Below are 21,344 nucleotides of genomic sequence, written 5' to 3'. Positions count from 1 at the left end.
TTCAAACCTTATCTTCAGCATTCACTAGTATTAAAGAATAAAGTACCTCAGCTTATCATAAAAAACAGACAAACAAAAAACTTTACAAGTATGACATGTCTTCAATTCTAGTATTCAGGAGGCAGAGCCAGGCAGATCTGATTCACACAGTGAGTTCCAGGATAGTCTGGGCTACATACTGAGACTCTGTCTCAAAAAAGTGAACAAACCTATCTACCAGTAGGCTAAGCAACTTTGATGTATAATGAAACAAAACATAGGACTCAAGTACTCATACTTACAAAGGGACACTTTCTTTACCCAATGGTGGGTTCATGATGTAGTCTTTGGTGATTGGTTTCACCCAGAGCAAAACCATAAATAAAGGTGCCAAGAAGTTGATATGAAGTAATGTTCTGAAAGTATACAAGAAGTACACATGAAAATCTAGAAACAAAATGTCCAAGTGTAATTCGGGTATGACATTTCTAATGGCTTACTGTTAACCAGAGTCCTTAAGAATTGAGTTATTATCTTAGTGTTTCAGGTGAGAACATGCAGACCTAGAAAGTTCAAGGGCAATCCTTTAAATCCAGGACTCAACAGATAGGTCTTTAATGATTATCTAATTTCAGTGATCTCAAGGGGATATACATACAAATCATCTGAAAATGTTCAACACAGCTAAACCAACCGTTACTTGCTCATCATTCACAAATGACAGTGACTAGAAAAGTTGTAACATTAGAAGGCGTGTGGCAACCAAAGCACAGCTACAACTGAGCAACCTTGCAATGTGCAATGATCATTTGTAATGTGAAAATTATATTACCAACATTACAAATGACTCAAGATTTGTAGTTCTTCTTGGACTGTTATAAACACAGATGAATTAATTTCTTTACCATATGCAAATAAAGATAATTTAATTTTTTTCTATTTTTAGACCTGGCCTTCATGTTACTCTCAGCCTCACAAGAGCTGAACTGCAGCCTGATGGTATGAGCCATCATACCCAGCCTGAGTTTACTCTCGAGGCTACACTCCTAATGCAGCAGAAGGCTTTCCGGATTGAGCTGCAACCTCACTGTTAACTAGTTCTAAATCTGTATCCTACAGATACAAATGGCTTGCCAAAATTTTTCTCTTTTGTATAAAAGACAAACTTGTCACACTATTTTATTACCACCTACTGCTTTCATTATCAATCACAGAGAGGGCTTACATACAGGTTTTAAAATATACAGATTTCTAAATATTACTATATAAACAAATGGTAGGGGCAGATCTGGAGGGCACAGGGCTTAGTCAGGAACAGTAAGTTCTGACAAGGAAAGGTGGTTACAACCCAAGGACAGTACGAACTGCAGTGCCATGCCACAGGGGTGCACTCCACGGGGCTCCTTTGCCACTCAGGTCACCAACAACAGAAATAGCTTGTTGTAACTAGCTGTTACAACAAGGCAGAGTGAGTGCTGTACCAACATGATGCTGTAATAAACTGGAAATAACACAAAATCCCAATTTCCCAAAAGGCAAACCCTTAAAATGAAGCCACGTTTTACTGACTGAAGATAGATGCATCACCCTCTCCCCAATCATCACTAAATGCTTTATGTTTTCTAATGTGACTCTTTCATCCCACAGTCTTGGTAAACCATGGAGGGCAGGGAAGAAAGAGTGGTCTTAAGTATGCAGTGTTGCTAGGGAACGCTCCAGTATCAAGGAGCGGCCCACAGCGGTTTCAGGAGCTTGGGAAGGGCTCCCTCCACCCACCCTTTTCAGCTTATTTAAATCCTAACACTGGGGTTAGTGGACTGCACTGTGTGTGGACAGAGGAGGGGGGACCAGGTTTTGTCTTAAAAGAAGCCTTTAGAGAGCTGGGTGGTGGGAAAGGCAGGACAGAGTGAAGAGCATGCTGAGTAAAAGAAAAAAAGTGGGTGAGATGAAGTAGTGTGTAACAGGGGCGGGGCAGCTGGGAACAAGTAAACACACGTAAACATGGAGAAAATGGAGGCAAGGGGAAAAAGTGAACATTAAAGAAAAGAACATAGGTAAGAGCCAAGAATGCAAAGAGAGGAATCAGCATCATTAGATACAGTGTCTTAAAGGACAGTGATTTTAGAATCTTCCTAGAGGAGCTTAATGACTACACATATGTATACAAAAACGGAGTATTCTCAAGTATGGCTTGCACTGCAGGTAAGACAAGAACTTGGATATAAATGAAAGTAGATACAGCCTCACTTTTCTGTTAAGATATCTCTATACATAAACTAACAAAAAAACCCCAACCAACCAAATAAACAAAGACCCCCAAGTAACTACAGGAAACAGCAGTGGCTTCAGACCCATAGGCAGAGGTTTAATGCTTTTTCCCTTTTAGAATCAAAATAAAATTTGGTGGTTAAACTAACTTGCTATAGGATGTTGCACAGTATTTATAATCTTGAAAAAAAAAAAAACAGTGAATTACTTTAAGTCTTTTATGCAGAGCAACAACTTAAGAAAAACATTCTTACAAATGTAAGGCTTAAAAATATTTAATCATAAATAAAAATATTAACATATTTGAATAAAGACATATACTTTAAGTATCTTAAAGTTTTAAAACGAAAATTTCTATTAGATTTCCAGTTTGAATGTAGACACTGAAATATTATAAATCTCTGAATTAAAAAGAATTAACATAAACCTTGATATTTTCATTTCAACAGGTAAAAATGAGTTAAACAAAAAATGCATTTTTAACAAAGGCTTGAAATTTCAGAGAGAAACTACTTATAGATAGGAAGTGGTGTGACATCAAATATTATTAATTTTTAATAAAATAATTTATTTTATCACAATAATATACCTTAATTAAGATGGAAAACATATATTTATCTGCATGTGCTTATGTACATTTTCCGCTTACTGTGTAATTTTTTCTGTTGCCAAATTCAGGGCATCCAGATGCATTTGAGCCAGCCGTAATCCAGGGAATGTCAAAAAAGCCCCAATGAGTGAACAGAAAACAGCCAGGAAAAATTTGAAAGTAAGTTTTGAAACAGGACCCCTAAAAATAAAGTTTAGAAAAAAAAAAACTGATAAATTTTTTGATAACTTACTAAGAACCATTTTTCTATCCAGGTAATTTACAAATCATAATGTCAATACATCAAAGTATGTACTACATACATACATACATATATACATACTGATCTTCTTTATAACAGATCATAGTGAACTATAAACTAAACTAGATATTTCTTAAATAACAGCCAACAATCCAAGCTACACATTAATGACATACGACTTGGATATAAGTTAGTGTCATCTTTGGCAACAGTGGGATTCTAAGAGCAAATATAGCTAAGAATTTCATGGAAAAGTGTAACTTCAAATGACTGTACAAAGTATGAATAAGGTGTTCCTGGAAGCAATGACCTAGGACTGGCAATGGAGTTTAGGGGTAAGACCCTCTCACAGTCAGTTTGGGGGTAAGCCTCTGCTTGTCTGCATGTGCTGGCCCTGGGCTTGGATCCCAATACGAAATGACGGAGGGAGAGAAGTGAGAGTCCTGTCTATTATAAGGGAATTATTTTTACTGATTAAAACCAACTAATTATTTATAGTAAAAATGGCTTTAAGAATGAAAAATGTTAAATTTAAATAATGCTCAACTTATCAAAAACTTACTGAGATTCTAAACCCTGCTTTTCAAGAAACTGCATCGCACTGTCTGAAAAATTTGTAAACCCTGTAGGAATAAAAAGAAATTATTGTCATCATAGGGTAAAATACACTCTTAGAAAACAGAGTGTCTTATATTCTAGTGACGAGCTCCATTCTGTGTGTGCTAAATATGCTATAACACAGTAAAAGTCGGTTATTAGCAAGATCAGTCTCTAAAATATCCCTTTGATACTTGTACATTCCATGAGTGAGAAAATTTGAATTAATTCTTTAGCATTACAGAAATTGATTAAACCTTAAGAAAAAACTAAGGGTGCGATATTTTGGGGATAAGGTTAATAAAATCTTATAAAACAATTAACACTAAAGGCCTCATTGAAGATTAGTAAAAGTTAATTAGAACATAAACCAACTTCAATTTTAAATATTTATGAGACTAAAACTTAAATACCAAAATAAAAGTTTTATTATATAACTAAAATTGATTTTTAAAGTTGTATAAAACTTTTACCTGTTTCAAGTCCAAACTCCAGGTAGTTCTCTGTTACGATCAAAACTGCCATTGCTTTAACGAAGAAAAAAAATCCAAAGGTGACACAAACTGACCTTTCACCTCCGTCTTCTACTTTAAAATAGTGTGTAGTTAATGAAAATAGAACTTTGCTGCAAAAGGAAAAGTTGAGGAAAAACCACAAATAGCTTGTGGGAGCTGTGCACAGCCGTCTTTACTGATGCAAATGCCAAAAGAATACATAGAATTCGCTTTGACTCTATCCATGTCAGAGGTCCTTGGGAAGTGAAAACTAATGAAAATCTTAATGGAAATAGAACACAAAGAGAAAAATCTAACATGAGTTTATATTTTTAAATTAAGGAAAAGCATGTCAAAATTAAATTGTAATTACATAATGTATGTTTCTTATGTATATGACTCAAATTTAATGGGGTAACAACAGAATTTGAAACTGATAGGTTCAGGGCGCAAGCAGCTAACACAGGAGTGGTAGAGAGTTCAGGCTGCTGCTCTTTTTGGGCACATTTATCAAGCATTTATATTGATTACTCTCACTTATAATAAAATACATGTTATAATACCACAGAAGTCACTTGTAACCGCTAAACTATACAATTTAAAAGTTGCTTATAGATGCTGGTGTTATATGAAAGCTGTTTAGAATTATCATTCATATGAGGGTTAAACGTAGACAATTCCACCTGAATATTCCAAACCAATCAAAGTTTCTACATGCTTACCTTGAAAATAAAACAAAAGAACGTGTTACCGGAACCCCACATAACGCACATTCACTCTTTTAATAGGATCAAGTCAAACATAAGGCACACCTAGCACATGGAGCTCATGCTCCTTGAAAGGATAAATCAAATGCACAACATTCAATCCTAGGCTTCAGAATTCAGAGCCTGGGCACTCGGCACTCACTTGTCTGCCTCCACCAATTACACTCACTTGTCAATGGCAGCTCAGAGGTAAAAGATGGATCTTTTTAAACAAGTTAAGCATTTCTGTTATATTTTTCAAAAAGGAGTAAGTTCTATGCTAAAGGGAAAGCTACATTTTTTTCACATTTTATTTTAATTAATCCACCAATTAATGAATAAATGGTGTCAGGGTCCCAGCTTAGGGCCTTAAGCTTTCTAGGCAAGGGCTCAACTATGAGACATCTCCATCCTGCTCAATAATTTCTATAGCAAAGAATAAGTCTTTACATCTTCTGAATCTGGAAAGCTGGCAGTCTCTTCAAAGTACAGAAAGCATTGAAGCAGCAATACTGCCACTTGTGTCTGCAGCGCAGGACTCTGTTGTGCTGCTGTGCTTTGTTCTTCCTCGTATCCCTACCACTGCTAGATAAAGCTTACCTGAACCTGCTAGCCAGGCCTTTTCCGATTTCTGACTAACACCTACTCAATCATTTATAAGTAGCTACGAGTATACCGTGGCCCTGCTGAACCTGGCATGATTCTGTGCTATCAAGCTTAAGCAAATTATCAAATTTATTTGATGTTAATTTCAATTCAAATGATTCACAGTTTGTCAAAAGCATCATTTCCATATTATTTTAAGATGATTTTTAAAGCTTCTCTTCCATGAAACCATTGCATATAACATAATACTAGTCTTCTCAACTTTTATACATAAAGAGATTTTGCCAATTATGCTTTCTGCTACAGTTACACAAGAAACTCTTCAGTACCGGGTTTTTGGATAAAGCCTCGCGGATACATGTTACTTTATATTTACCTCAAAACTAAAGTCAGTCTGTCTGTGTCTGTCTGTCTCCTTCCTTCCCTCCCTCCCTCCCTCCCTCCCTCCCTCCCTCCCTCCCTCCCTCCCTCCCTCCCTCCCTCCCTCTCGCTCTCTCTGTATTCACTTCACTTAAATCATGCCTGGTACTAGAAACCTAGCCAACTACCGGGAACAGTGAAGTCACGGAAGAGAATCTACCGCATTCTACTTTATGAGACCAGCATAATTCTTAATTACATTCTAAAACCTACTCATTTTGTTTGCTTGTTTGTTTTGTTTCATTTTGTCGGGATGGGGTTTCTTTGTGTGGAGGCCTAGCTGTCCTGAAACTTGCTATGTAGATCAACCTGGTCTCAAACTCAGAGATGCACCTCTCTCTGCTTCCTGAGTGCTTGGATTAAAGGCATACCCCACCACCACCCAGCTAAAACTTACTCTTGTAACTTCCAGGTAAGCATAGTTTCTCTCTACAACAAATAAAGACCATTGCAGAAAACCACAATAGGACATAATGCACAATGCACTGGGGAACTTAGACGAAACTGATTATCTACAACTTCTGTTATCTAAGGCTCAGAAAACATTTAGCTTAGGGAGCTAACGGATTATAAGAACCAGGGGACCAAGAAGTCTGCAGTATCTCCTATACGTAACAGTCTAAAAACACCTGAATCATGACACTATCAATAGTCATGCTAATGTGAAAGGGAAAAAAATGAAAACCCACAGGGTCTAAACTCCCAGCCATTAATGACTGCTGAGAGAGGGAGAAGGTGGGTTTACTTAGCTCTCCATCACTGTCTCTCCCCTACCAGGCACACACACCAATAAGAATCAAAGGAAAAAAGGCTATCATTTTGAGAGAGTAAGGAGGGACACGGAAAGCACTGAAGGAAGGAAAAGGGGAGAACTGATGTAATTCTGTTAATTTAGTATACTTTTTAAAAAAGACCATATACACTGACAGACTATGACCTTGACCTGAATCTCCAGTCAATCTTAGCAATGCAGGAATGATTCGACATATACAGATACTTAGAAGGACAGGTAAGAAGCTGGCGAGTGAGATTCCAGTACCTCAGGAAATAAAAACAATTGACAAAAGGTATCTCACAAAACTCAAAAACTTGTGTACAGCAAAGCAAACTGTGAAACAAATAACAGGCCCACATTTATCAGCTATTCATTCATCGGGGATTCATGTGTGAAATATACAAAGAACTCAAAAACTAAACATTAACAAAATCAAGAATCCAACTAAAACATGGGCAATGGAACCAAAATTCTCATAAGAAGAGCCAGGAGACACCTTAGAACATGTTCATCAGCATCGCCGCCCATCAGGGAGATGTGATCAAAACACATTGGGATTCCATGTCATCCCAATCTCCGTTAGAGATTGCAGCCATCTCCAGTAATACAAATGACAGCAAATGCAGACATGGATATGGCAGAAAAGAAACCTTACATACTGTTGGTGGAGTGTAAACTAGTGAAAATCAGTTCTGAATACAAGTTCTTAAGATCCAGCTATACTACTCCTGGGCCACATTCACAGGATTTCATACACTACCTCAGAGACACTCAGACAGCCATGTTCATGGCTCCTCTGGTCACAAGAGCAAGAGAATGAAACCGCCAGGATATTCCAACAGATGAACATACAAGAAAAATGGACAAACAATTGCAGTGCTGTTTAGGTACAAAGAACAACAGAATAAAAACATGGATAGGACTGAAAAACTGGTATTGCAGGGCTCAAATTTCCTTTTATATTTGTATCCTAGTTGCAAACTTTTGTTTTGTGTATTTAACTTGGAAGACAAGTTGAAGCCAGGAAATTAAAAGGGAGGTCTGAGGAGGTGCGTTAAGGGGAAGGAGAAAATAGATTGTAGGTAAAAAGAAAGTAGAAAGCTGGAAAATTGGGGGTGGAGAGGGTTATGCATGAAGGGGCATATAAGGAAGGGCGTGGGGAAACCAATGGAAGCCTAACAGGATCTATGAGATACAAGAGAAAGGAGACTGGGTGACCTTAACAAATTAAGTGGAGGTGTGGGTGGGAGAATGGGCAAGAGCAAAGCAAACAGCAAGCAGGTTAATCACAACTAAGGACGTATGAAAAAGCATTACGGAAACTGACTAGTTTAGCAAGCTAATTTCAAACAGTAGTTTGAGCAGAAAGGACCCCACGTAGATGGACAATGACACTCCCAGAAGACAGAGGTTATTACATGAAAGTCACTGTGTGAGGCACGGGATGCTTCCCTATGAGTTACTAGTTAGGGAAGCCCAAGAGGTATTAAAACTATCACAGGTTATTGCTGTTGCACTTGGCTACACCATCACAGCTACCTGGAAAACCATATTGCTGAAGACACCACACACTGGGGATACAGGACATAAAGAAATGAATCTCATACCAAACAAGAAGCTTCCTGATAACTAGCCTTCCCAGTGCTAGAAAGAGATCATGTTTCTATTTAAACTGAATTTCATATAATCTGAAATTTGTTCAACCATGAAGAGATGATATACTTATTTTTCAACTATTATTCTAAATGCTAGTATTTTCCTCCTATTCAAATGATTAAGTTTCCCACTTCTATTTTTCTTGATGGAAAAGCAACTAAGACAATTAAAATTTTCATTCTATACTACAAAACAAAGAGACAAACAAAATTCTAAAAACAATATTAAATCTCTTATTACAAATTTTCATTTAAAACTAATTTATATAAGCACATTCACTCTTATGACCATTTAGCAAAATCTCTCAAAATCATCATTCCAATTCAATAGTTCAAAAAATTTGTAACATTTCCTTAAAGTTTTATTCATATATTCCTAGATGTGCAGACTTAATTATTACTTACAAAGAAAAATGGAATATAAAATTCTTCCAGACATTAGAAAAAAAAGTATCATGCATGTTTTAAAGTACACCACAAAATAACCTTATAGTGAGTCAGGGTCAATCTAACCAGATTTTTAAAAAAAAATACCAATCAAAGATGAAGGCATAAAGATGGGATTTATTTTAAAAAACAGAAATGATCAAGGTTCTAAATTCTAATAAAACAAAAGGCCGCCCTTGAATTTTTAGCTTTGGAAAAAAAAAATCACTTCCTAGTTAAAGGGAACATATCAAACTAATTATAAATCAGTAGACAAAAATTAGGGACTATTTTTCAGCTGCACTCTTTGATTCTGGGGTTCTGACTAGAAATCTTAGAAGTCTGAAAGGATTAATGTCACAAAAGGCCTCAGAAAGTTAGAAACAAGCCTGGGGCTGACAGACTGGCCAGTTAAAAGTCTGTAAAGGCATCGGTTGCCAGGCCTGGCAAACTTGAGTTTGATCTCCAAGAACCAACATGGATGGTGGAGAGAAATGACTTCAAGTTGTCCCCTGACCTTCACATAACAAACAAGACAAGCTTAGACATGTTTGTTATATGGAGTTCTCAAGTTCAAGTTGGTATCTTGGACAAGACTCAGTAACTGTTCCTTTTTGACTAGACTTGACATCTAAAGCAAACTACTTCAGAGTTTCAACTTCCATATTAATTTAAAGCAGCACACTTGTACGAAGAAAGAATATAGTAATGTGTAACCTTTTAAGGGATTTAGAAGTAGCTAGGGACTGACTGACTCGCCCTACTGTGCTACGGCTGTTTCCCAGAGCAAACAAGGTAGTGTTTAACTTCTACACCTTTACATGTCCACAAATAACACTGCCTCAGCTCGAAAGCCTTAGGACTTACTTTCATTTAAACTACCTACAACTTGGTTTTATAAATCATAGCAAATTAAAAACTCAGCTAGGTATAAAGACATGCATAACACCTTTTGAATTTTCCACATTGGACACTGTATAATACAGTGTGAAAATGTGACCAATGATTTAGATTTTTAACCAAGAACAACAGGTCTAACTGAGAAGCCTTAGAATTCTTTGTAGTAATTCTTTTCTTCTTGAAATTCACGTAATTGACCCAACACTACTCTGGGCTACAGTTTATTCTCAAGAAAGTTTATTTTTAAATCCTCCTGTATGATGCAAACTACTTTAACATCTTTACCTATCACAGGATCCCTGGCTTTTGCTATGACGATTTTACCTTTTTGCTTTTCATTTATTCATAATGAGATTAGAATGCTTCATAGTTATAAGATCACAGACATTTTCCTAGAACTCTAAGACGTCAAGTGAAACAAAGACCATTAGTACAGCTGCTTTCCTGTGCTGCGAGGTCTTCACTGTGATCACCTTACACTACAGCTCATGGCATAAATGAAACTGAAGTGTAAAGACTGGTCACTGATAATGCGCAGAGCTACAAGCCAACGAGGAGGAGAGTCAGTGTGGGTTTAGACTACACTCATGACAAGAGGTGGCTCCAACACTTAAATTTAGTATCATGCATTCAAAATGCCAGTCTCCTTTAAGGACTCTCAAGAGTACAGAAAACACTTCTGCTGTCCAATGTAAGTACATCAACATAAATACACTAAGAAAAGAAACAAATGATTATAGGAATAAAACAACTGGCTTATGTAACTTAATCACTGAACTGATAAAGTTAAATGTATCTAATTTGAGAGCTTCTTTAACCAAGAATATTTCATTAGTAACAACTGCGAGAATATCTCAATCAACTAATGTATATGTGTTTGGAATTCTGCATTTGATTCATAAGTAGGCACATACAATAAGGAGATGGAGAATCCCCAGACAGTAGTCACTGCTAGTAGATTTAGTTCACAGAGTTAAAGATGAGAGTAGTTATAACTAGGACAAGCATGGGCTGTCAGCACATTCTTCTTTGGTGTCAATATGGCATTTAATTCCATCTTTTGAATGGATGTAACTGCAGTAGGTTATTATCTCACACTAAATGCTAAATAAAAGTCACATACTCAGTTATAAATGCTATTTTACTTCTTTCTTTTCTCTAACATCTTCACAGAGTTAAAGCTTAAAGCAAATGGCCTGGATTGTATGTAAATTCTACTCTGAACACACAGCCAACCTCAATATTCCGGCGGGGGAGATGCTATTGTTTGGAACCTTTTATGAGAACACTACTTAAACAGAGTAGAGCTAGTTCCTGCGAAAGACTGTAAAACTGCTGCCATCACATGAAGCAATGTGAAATCAAATGAAAAATGACACGAAATAAATACACAAAATGTAGTAAGACAGATTTTCATAGGAGTTAAAAGATAAAGAACTCATGAACATTTTAAGCTGTAGTAAAAGTCTAAGCAAGAAGCATAAGAAAATAGTTGAGAAAGTTAAGAAAGTTTCCTAAAAAACTAAATTGTAATAACCATACATATGAAATACAGACAATTCCAGATGCTAAAGTAGGTGACTCTACCGCCGCCTCAGCAACAAGCATCCCCAGAATGTTCAAAAGAAGAGAAGCTCATCAGATAAATAATGACAATAAAGCATCCTAGAACCCATGAACAAGAATTTTGAAACAGGTGACTTTAGCAGAAGAAGACCAAATCCTCCCTAAGGTGCAGAATCGAACTTCTGCCAATCTCAAGGGTAAAATTTCTGAACACCAACAACAATCGCAAAAACAGAAAATAGTAAACAAGAAAAGTTCCAGAGAGGTAGTACTTAGGTCGGGGAGATACAACAGGAGAGTTAATAGGGCATCCAATTCTTCAATACTTCAAAATTCTAAAGAAATACTGGTTTTGAATTTTCTGCTGAGCCAAAATACCAACTAAGACAGCTTGATGCTGCACATAACACTTGAAAACTACTTCTAAAGATGTCATACAAGACTTCATGCTTTCAAACAGACTGAGTCAAGGCACCTAAAAGGGACATGGATCTTTCAGGAGGCCAGCAGAGACTAGTGTTCCAGGACAAGATCTCCGAAAAGGTTGGTGAAGACGGCCCTGGAGATGGCCGAGGGGCCCTGGAGATGGCCGAGCTCTGAAGGAGCTGGTGGCAAGCCCGACGACCTGAACTCTGTTCAGACTAACAAGGTGGAGAACGCTGTCCTGCCGGCTGTCTGCTGCTCTCCCAACAGGCACACACATAGAGTGACAAACTAAACATAACTGCTTAGAGTGTACAAACAAACGAGGGTTTCAGAAGGACAGTTCTATGGCAAACAGGATGAAAATGACGTACTGACGTACCGGTGCATCACCACTCTGGGAAAGCTTACTTTCCATGAAATAAAAATAAATTACTGAAAGAAGGCAGTAATATATGTTTTGCTACAAAAAATATTTTCATAGGTAGCAGAGTAAACCTGAGTAAAACTTAATAAAACGCTATCTGTATTGGAGGGACTGGAAGAGGAGAAGGAGAAATGAGAACACCCATGTCTCAGGATCACAGAGTAATTAAGCTCCTGGAAGGAAATCCTCCCTTTATTCCCAGTACACACAATGAGCTTGTTACAGAGGTGAAAATGTCTGGCAGCCTTTCTGATGTTCTACGTGGATAAAAAGGACATGAAATGAAGCTGCATCTTTTTCTACATTTACCTTCTAGAAGTATCCTATTTTGAGATTTTAAGAAGTTCCAAAAAGAATGTGATCAAGTTATACTGTATATATATATAAGAAATTATCAAAGAAGATAACATATCCTAAAAATTCTGTAAAGAACTTAACAAAGGAAAATTCTCTAACAATCGACAAATCTTTTTAAGATTAAACACAAGGTCTAATGGTATTAAGTTGAAAAAACAAAAGTAAGTTCCCATTGTTAATGATGGTTTGAAGGATACATTGCAAAAGACAAAACCAGGAGGCACCAGACTAAGCTGATATTCATTTCCTGTGTAGGCTTCATGAAGCTGTAATAGACTTCAGTTACTAAATACACAATGGTAGCAGCCACCGTGAAGTCCACCAGCCACTGGTACTCAGGAAAGTAATGCAGTGCTGAAAAACCAAAGGTCAGGACAAGGTGCAGTTAAATTTTAAGCTTATGAGGATATATCCATATAACAAGTACATTAGACTCCATTCTATTTGCAGACTTGAACTGTAGATTTTACAACTATTAAAAATTCATCAGTCAAATTTCAGCATTTAAAACCAAAGTTTGATAGCTCATAAATTAAGTAATAATTCCTGAACTGATCACTACAAATTATTTTGCTGTTAAAACATGAATGCAAGTATATTTTTGTTTTCTTAACCCATGAGCTTATTTCTACAAAAATTACATGAATAATTTTCCTTTGGTGTATTTAGCTATGTTAACATTAACTTCAATGAATACAATTTCTATAGAAGTTTACATTTGTTCTAACCACTGATAGAAGACGAATGATTCAGTGAGTTACTACACACATATTAAGTGAACAAGTGCACTTCTTATTCTCTCTTAGAAGAAAAAGTGATGTAATGCTGATTTTACATATTGCCATAGCCCTACAAAAAATGACTCCATAATTCAGTGTTTATTCAAAATACAACTCTCTGACAGTACAACTAATTACACATTTGATTTAAGCTTTTTTTCAAATTGTAGTGTGGTTTATTTCCTCCAGAGTGTGATACTTATCAATAGTATCAATTATACACAGGCAACCAAAGTAAAACTGATATCCTTGGCAATATTATTAACCCATATGATCATGATTTTTATTTCTATTCAATAAAAACACTGAATTTATATTCATATATGTCTCTACAATAGAATAACAGGCTCACAGGGGAAGAGAACTCAGCCGTAGAGTGCCTGCTTGTATGAGGCACTTCAATACGTAGTACCATGGAGAGGGAAGCCAGCTGACAACCCCTCTGCAGAACCATACAGACGCTGCATGTATTCACGGGAGCACACAAACATCAAGGAACATGTCACTGCTACTCTGGTTAACAAGAATGCTCCTGATATTAAATAACCAGCTGTTAAACCAGTACCATTTGCAAGTAGTTCTCAAAACTGTACGTGAAATCATATGTTCAAGAAATTACATGCTAAAGCCACATTACCGAAGTATATTATTTAAGTTAAAATAGATTAAGTTCTCACTGGCTTGCTATTTAACATTCAGAATATAACTGTGCCCAGTTATTTTCTATTTTTATAAATTAGGAAAAAAAAAAAAAAGTCGAGTACCTAACGGTATTCTGCTACACTTACAGATTGGTGTCTATTCTAATTGTCATCAGAGAGGTTACCCCCAGCAGTTGGTGAAAACAGATGCAGAGACACAGCAGAGCTCAGTGAACCCCATGGGAGAGGGGAAGGACGGAATGAGGAAGGCAGAGGGGTCAAAGACAGCAGGAGAATCAGCCAAGCAGTGCTCACATGTGTCAGAGGCTGAAGCAGCAACCTTGAAGCCTGCATGGGGTCTGTGTTAGGCCTTCTGCATGCATTCTGTGGTTGTTTAGGTTGGGGTTTTTTGTGGGACTCCTAACAATGGGAGTGGGGCTATCTTTGACTCTTTTGCCTGCTCATGGAACCCTTTTCCTCCTATGGGGTTGACTCATCCAGCCCTTATATGAGAGTTTGTGTCTAGTCTCAGTGCCTCTTGTTATGCTGTGTTCAGTTATTATCACTGAGAGACCTGCACTTTTCTGTAGTGAAACAGAGGAGCAGTGGATCTGGGTGGGATGGAGAGACTGAGGGGAGAGGAGGCTATGCTTGAGATGTATGAGAGAATAATGAAGAAAAACAAAGGGAAAAAAGGAAATCGGTACTGGAACCCAGCCCAAAACCTCTTGAGTATAACATGTACTGAAATGATATTTGGTTAAGTAGCTAGTAACTTCTTCAATAAATATTAGCTGTTAATAAAAAACAGCAACAATATATAGAAATCAGTGAGCACTTTTAAACCAGCAAACACACATACAGAACTCAGAAAAGCAAATGTGACAACTACTTATAGAAATAACGAGATGTTTAAAGATTACAGGACAAAGGAAAAGTGCATGTCATCAGACTTAAATGTTTACATGAGCTGATGAGACTGACTGGCAACGCTCTGCACTGGCAGTCAGTTTTAGGTTTCCCCTAAAGATACTTACAAGGCTTACATAACTAATAATCCCTCAACTGATAAAGATTCTGATGTTAATTTATATCATAAAATATAAAGCTGTTTTTGTTGAAGATGAAACAGCCAAGTTCTCACTGGTTTGCTAGTTAACATCCAGAGTCCTAGGAAAGACCAAATTACAAAACAATACTTTATGCATTATCTGAATTATTGTTTAGGCTGCTGTAGCCATTTTAATAAATGGCAAAATAGTCCTGAAGGGAAAAGTAATCTGAAGAGGGAATGTCACTACAAACTCATCCAAGGAAACGCCATGAAAAGGACAAATTCTTAAGATCTGTGCATCATATATAAGGGAACCCAAGTTCACAAAAGAAACACTACTACAAAGAAAATTACATTCTGACCCTCAAACAGTGCTAGTGGGTGACTTTAATACCCCACTCTTGCCAACACAGAAATGAAGGACTTAACAGACCTTAGAAACCAAGTGGACCTAACAGATAACAGAACATTTACCCAAACACAAAACTATTTATTTGCCTTCTCTGTGCCTCATGCAACTTTCTCAAAAATTGACCACTTATTTGAACACAAAGCAGCTTTCAGCACCAAGTGCTAGGAATGGGTTACATCTAGTTGCATTGTTAGACAGAGGCCCCAGGGAAACCCCCAAACATCTCAGGCCACTGGGTGCTCTCTATAAATTTATAGCAAGGCCCTATACTGCTGAAGATAGCACATACAATTTCATTGAACACAGAGGGCAAGCTGGCACCTAACTAGAGCCTTTCCCACTGCTGACTAGGTTCATGGCACTGGAGGAAATGCTGCATGTACCAGAGAAAAAAGGTAAACATTAAGCCAACTCCCATCCCTGTGATCTATAATGATAACCTGCCTGCATGATATGGTAGTGCAATATTTACACAAATGTTGTGCGAGTGACCACCCTCTCTTTGACTGGACTTAAATCACATGTCAGCAAATGGAACCTATGCCTGACACTGCTCAGGTGGTCAAGAATCTGATACTGGACAGGCCATGGGCCTAGGGGAAAACCAGAGATTATTGCTCTGCTAAAGGAACACAATGAGTCTTAACAACACTCTGCTATAGATCACTGTCTTGCTTGGCAATCATCAGAGAGGCGTCCTATTGCAAGAGATAGGAAGTAACACAGACATCCACAACTGTGTGCAGGGTAAGAGGGTTCGGAAGAGTCAGTCCTAAGTGGCATGCCTTTATCAGGTCAAATTCTCCTCACAGGGTTCAGGAAGCCACATTGCAGAGGAGGAGGAAAGCCTGTCAGAGCCAGAGGTGACAGATGGCTCCAAGAAAACAGTGTCTTCCAGACACAGCAGGCCTGACACATACATGAACTCACAGACACTGGCAGCACGCATAGGACCTGCTAAAGCTTAAGTGAGATGGGATCCCAATGCTAAGAAGGAAGAGTGGATATGGGATTTACCCTAACAAACTGACACTGTCTTACAAAGGCAAAAATTGTTTTACTGAGTATTTTATTAGCTAACTTAGGGTAAACCCCATGTCCAGCAATAGACGGCTGGCACAAAACAAATTGCCTAGTGTTTTTGTAAACTTTCTGTCTTGTAATGTTTTGGCTATTTTTGCTTATTTATTATGGTTTCCAATTCTGTGTTTTTAGTGAGTTTTAGTGGGATTTTGTTGGTGATGGCAGAGGCAGTGGTAGTGGTATGCGCGGATTTTGTGACTTTTTAAAATTCTGGTTTGGGTTTTTTTGGTTTTGTTTTGTTTATTTTCTAAACAGGGGGTGGGGAGCGCATGGAGCTGAAAGGGTGGAGAAGTGGGAGCATATAGAGGAACTAGGGGAGAGGAAATCTTGATCAGAATATAATGTATAAATTTGAATTAAGATTTGATTAATGTGGTAGTTCCCCATTTTTCATGTAACCCAGTGGTTCTCATATCTGATTAAGCATCAAAATCACTGGTATTTTTTGTAGTCAAATTCCTAGAACCTGTTCTAGAATCAATGGATTTTTAAAGATGAGAATAAGGAATTTTTATTTTTAAAAGTCTCATCAATAATATAATGTATAAGGCTTGAAACCTAGAGTTAGGAACACCACTTCAGACATCCTCCCCCTCCAGCGTTCAAAACAGTTTTAACTAAAATTCGTTTTAAACTTAAAATCATTATAGTCATATTATTACAGAAACTGAGGGGGAAAGTTCATTATTTATTTTGATATACTCAATTGATAAAGGTGAATTGTGAATAAAATCTTCTCAACTTCTTAATCCCTAACACCATTAGAATAGTTGAATTACTAAAGTTTAGATAACTCAATTTGCAAATGTAGTTTAAAGTTCACTATGACAGTAATAGATTACTAAAGGAGATAAGTTATAAATTTATGATCACAAGGCTGGTTTCAGCCCAGTAACAGAAGCTGTAACAAGGCTGAGTAAGTGTGCCTCTTTCCAGACTGGGGAGAATAATACCATATAAACAGAAAAGACAAACTTCATCTGAATAAACTCTCTGAAGCTTGAGAAGTCAGTTGTTAGATTCCATGCAAACAAAACCACAGCCACAGCAGACACAGTATTTTCACTGTCATAGACTGGTGACTGCAAACACTTTACAAGATTCCCCTTACCTAAAGTATCCACTTCTGTAACAGACTTGGTTTCTAGATGAAGGTCAATGTCTTTAGGAATGGTTAGTGGCTTATTTTCAATATGGCCATTGTATTTTCTGCAAAAATGAGATAAGCAATACAAAAATAAAACAGTTATCCAAGCGCTTACATTATTCTAATACAAGAGATTTTAGCTTCATTCTACTGTCACCCTAGAGGAGGTCAGTTTTCCAAAGCAGACTGCAAGATGCTGAGGTAAATGAGGTGACCACACGTGTAGATGACCAGAGGAAGAATCACTTAAACTGCAAGAGCGACAAAATCTTGCTTGCTAGTATCCTGTTTCACATCCATTTTTCCTACTCTCTTTTCCAAATTTAAAAGCAACCTAGTATCTCTTTGGTAGGTACAAGATTAAAGGAAAGGAAGAGAAAATAAAATTCTCTTTGAATATACATGTACATACATATACACACAAACACAGCTCTAATGTAGGTCAGAGATGAATAAGTATATTAAAATTAATGTTTGTAGGAAATTCAGAAACATGAAAGGCAACTGTGGAGGTACCTACAATTACAGATGGAAGAAGCCAGCGAAGTTCTTTAAGTGTATTCTGTCACTCCCAAACTTAAGTTTTAAGGACAATCAAAAGGATATACAAAGTAATAAGCCCAGCTTTAACAGCGTTATTTTTGAGCTTATATTTCCTCTAAAGTAAGTATACATGGGGGCTCTCGGTGACAATATTTCACATAAGCCCTATTGCTGATATTAGTGAGAAGACAGCATCACCAGTACATCCCTCTGTAGTTCCCACACTGAGAAATCCTGGAAGAGCTGGGCACTAAGCTCAGCAGAGACTGCCTGCCTGGCTTGCATCAAACCCTTGGTTTGCTCTAGGATGGTATAAGCCAGGAACAGTTATACATTGCTACTACTGGGAACTAGAGGTAGGACGATCAGAAGTTTAAGGTCATTCTCTGTACCAGCCTGAGGTCCATGAGAACTTAGTCTAAAAAAAAAGCAAATTAACAGATTATGCGGCATCCAAAAAGAATCTGAATATTTTCTAAATATAATTAAATTCCACAATTGTTTAACATGGGAACAATGGCTATCAGTAGAGTTTAGTGGTTGAAAACAAACAAATAAAAAGGAAACTAAAAACCAACCTGAATTAAAATACTGGTCCTTAAGTACATAGACTTGAGAAATCCATTTGATATCTTTTTAAATTATTTTTTATTTCTTTTATATGTATGGGTTGTTCTGCCAGAATCTGTGTAGCACATGCATGCAGGGCTTGTGGAGACCAGAAGAGGACATTATAGCCAACAGAACTGGAATTAGACAGTTCTGTATTGTCACCTGGGAGCCAGTGACTGAATCAGAACCTATAGGACAGTCGGTACTCTTGACCACTGAACCACTATTCCAGTCTCTCGTTCAACACGTCTAACCAACAGCATTTTAGTAAAATGTAAATTAAATTATTTCGGGTGGCTGTCTATACTATGCTGCAGCTGTACATAATGATATCTTACGAACAAAAACATTGGTTAAGAATACTTTACTAAAGTACTGAAATTTAAAAAGGGGAAGGGTTCATGATTAATAATCCACTGAAATTCAAGATACTAAAAAAGATATCCTCAGTTGATTCCCAGCGGAGAACACTGAAGCTAATGTGGACTTTCTCAGACTTTCTCTGAGAATTCAATAGAGGTATGCAACGTTACAGCCATCAGAGTTCTACACTGTGATTACGTCTAGTCTTTCCAATTCTCAGAGGTGATGGATTTAAGAAGGCCTGTTGGCAGACAGTTAACACATTAAACAACACAGAGCTGGGCAAGGGCTACAGCTTAGAGGCAGAGTTCTTGTTTAGTGGCATCATGGATAAAAGCAATGCAGTGACTGATGAGAACCTACAAAGCCATATCTAGTAAAAAGTACCCCTGCGCTCCCACCCGGCAAAGACTCCAAAATGACATCTCTGGAAGACTTACAGATATCACTGCAGCTCTTCTCTTAGGCCATGTAAATATAAAATAGTTCTCTTAACTTAAGTCAGGATAAAGTTAACAATTTTTGAGTAAAACAATTGTTTTGAACTTACTGTTTTCACAGAGATTTACATGGCTTCTAATGTCAAATATACTAACTACTTGAATAAAGTTAATCTTTGAGTAAGGCAATCATTATTTTGTGCTTATATTCTAATTTCTACTTTACTGAAATTTGCAAGGGTTCTGATCTGAAATTTATCAGCTACTTAAAACATCATTAATAAATATATCTTTAATTGAAACAAATATAGCTGCGCAAATGATGTTAAGTGTTTAATAAATTGTCAACACAACTTACCTGTCTTTTTTACTTTTTCCTTTCTGCTGTTTCCCTGCAAGGATTCTTAATTCTTCTTCGGAAGGATGTTGATACCATCTTAAACTAAAGGAGGAAAAACAGAGCCCTTTGAAATAAATGACTTTATGACCAGGTTATTTGTTTACTCTACAAGTATTTACCGAGTTTCCAGTTTGGAGGACACTGTAGGGAAACAGTCGGGTAGCAAATGTGAACAGACACGGCTTCCTAAAACGTGGGCTGAGATGCTTCTCCCGCCAGCATTAGCACGCACTTACTAGATGCCAGGCCCTGCTACCCTGTATTTCTAATAGCCTGCTGTTTCATAGGCAAAATCGGCACCAACTCTGCAAGCAATTCTCTACCCATCCTCTATTTGAACAAAGTAATAGTTATCTTTAAGAGAGCTCACTGCATGCTCTCTCACATTTACAAATCTTTCCTTTTTTCCCTTCTATTACACAAAATATCCACATCACTTAATCTTCCCAAGCACCAACCACTCCAGTATGGCTTTCCTGTTTTACAGAGGTCTCACTATTCACCATTCACTTAAATGTAATATATCTTCCCATTAGTGTATTCATATGCTGCTATCACTTTTGTGGAATGCTGTAAACTCTCCCTGCTCTACTGCACACACTCCCCAGTGCCTGTGCTCTACTTAGTCTTCTGTAGCCATGACTCTCACAACTCTCTTACCTCATCTTCCTGCCTTCCCTTGGACATCCTCATCCTCCAACCGTGAGCCCATTCTTAGTTCTTTTTCTATAACAGATATTCTATCAAACTACATCAGCCCATTTAAACCCTTCTCAAGGCTACTCAAGGCACTACAACAGGTAGACTATGCAGGGACTTACATCACGGTCCTTACCATTATATTATTACAAAGAATGAATACAAACCTTGTATTGCTATTCTACTTTTAAATCATGAAACTCGACATTATAATGAGATGTCTAAATTTAAATATCAACTAACTTGCTGTTTCAAAAAATGCTACAGAATTGAGAATGAGTCATGATTCAATATCTGATATTAAAACACTGTTAAAACTCTGAGATGGCATTGGAATTATGTTAATTTTTAAGCTTACATAATTTACAAAGATAATGAAACATTTATGGCTAAAATAATACATTTGAAATTCGCACCAAAATATATTGGGATGAGAGTAGATGGAGCCAAGAACAGGTAAAACAAGTGTACACACCAGCTATTGTGATGAGTACATAGGAATTCATAATAGTCTGTCTACTCTGAAAATCTCCACTACGACATGTTATATGTCCTGAGATGTATACAGGACTTGTGACTTCCTGCTTCCATAGCTTGCAGGATAAGCCCAGAGCTCACTTCTCCAGATTCCCTTTTAGTCATTCCCTACTTCAAGGGCATACTATCTTGACTAAATGATAT

At 37.2% G+C, this 21,344-nt stretch overlaps 1 protein-coding gene across 3 annotated transcripts in view; it reads right to left on the bottom strand.

Annotated features, from left to right (window-relative positions):
• The window catches only part of Tmem161b (transmembrane protein 161B), a 67,204-nt gene that overhangs the window by 7,582 nt on the left and 38,278 nt on the right, over positions 1-21,344 (bottom strand). For 2 of the 3 annotated variants that reach the window (XM_076927100.1, XM_076927102.1), the window contains 7 exons: positions 19,923-20,006; positions 17,571-17,668; positions 12,688-12,844; positions 4,169-4,320; positions 3,661-3,721; positions 2,897-3,037; positions 282-395 (listed from right to left, as the gene is read on the bottom strand). In XM_076927100.1, the coding sequence (XP_076783215.1) occupies positions 282-395; positions 2,897-3,037; positions 3,661-3,721; positions 4,169-4,320; positions 12,688-12,844; positions 17,571-17,668; positions 19,923-20,006 (807 nt within the window). Of the gene's footprint in view, positions 1-281; positions 396-2,896; positions 3,038-3,660; positions 3,722-4,168; positions 4,321-12,687; positions 12,845-17,570; positions 17,669-19,922; positions 20,007-21,344 lie in introns of those variants that run through there. The other variant, XM_076927101.1, reaches the window with a different exon arrangement.

This window comes from Arvicanthis niloticus, chromosome 29 (genome assembly GCF_011762505.2).
Source record: "Arvicanthis niloticus isolate mArvNil1 chromosome 29, mArvNil1.pat.X, whole genome shotgun sequence".
Classification (NCBI taxonomy): domain Eukaryota; kingdom Metazoa; phylum Chordata; class Mammalia; order Rodentia; family Muridae; genus Arvicanthis; species Arvicanthis niloticus.
Note: the sequence above shows the minus strand (reverse complement) of the source record. Positions and strands in the feature narration are given on the sequence as shown.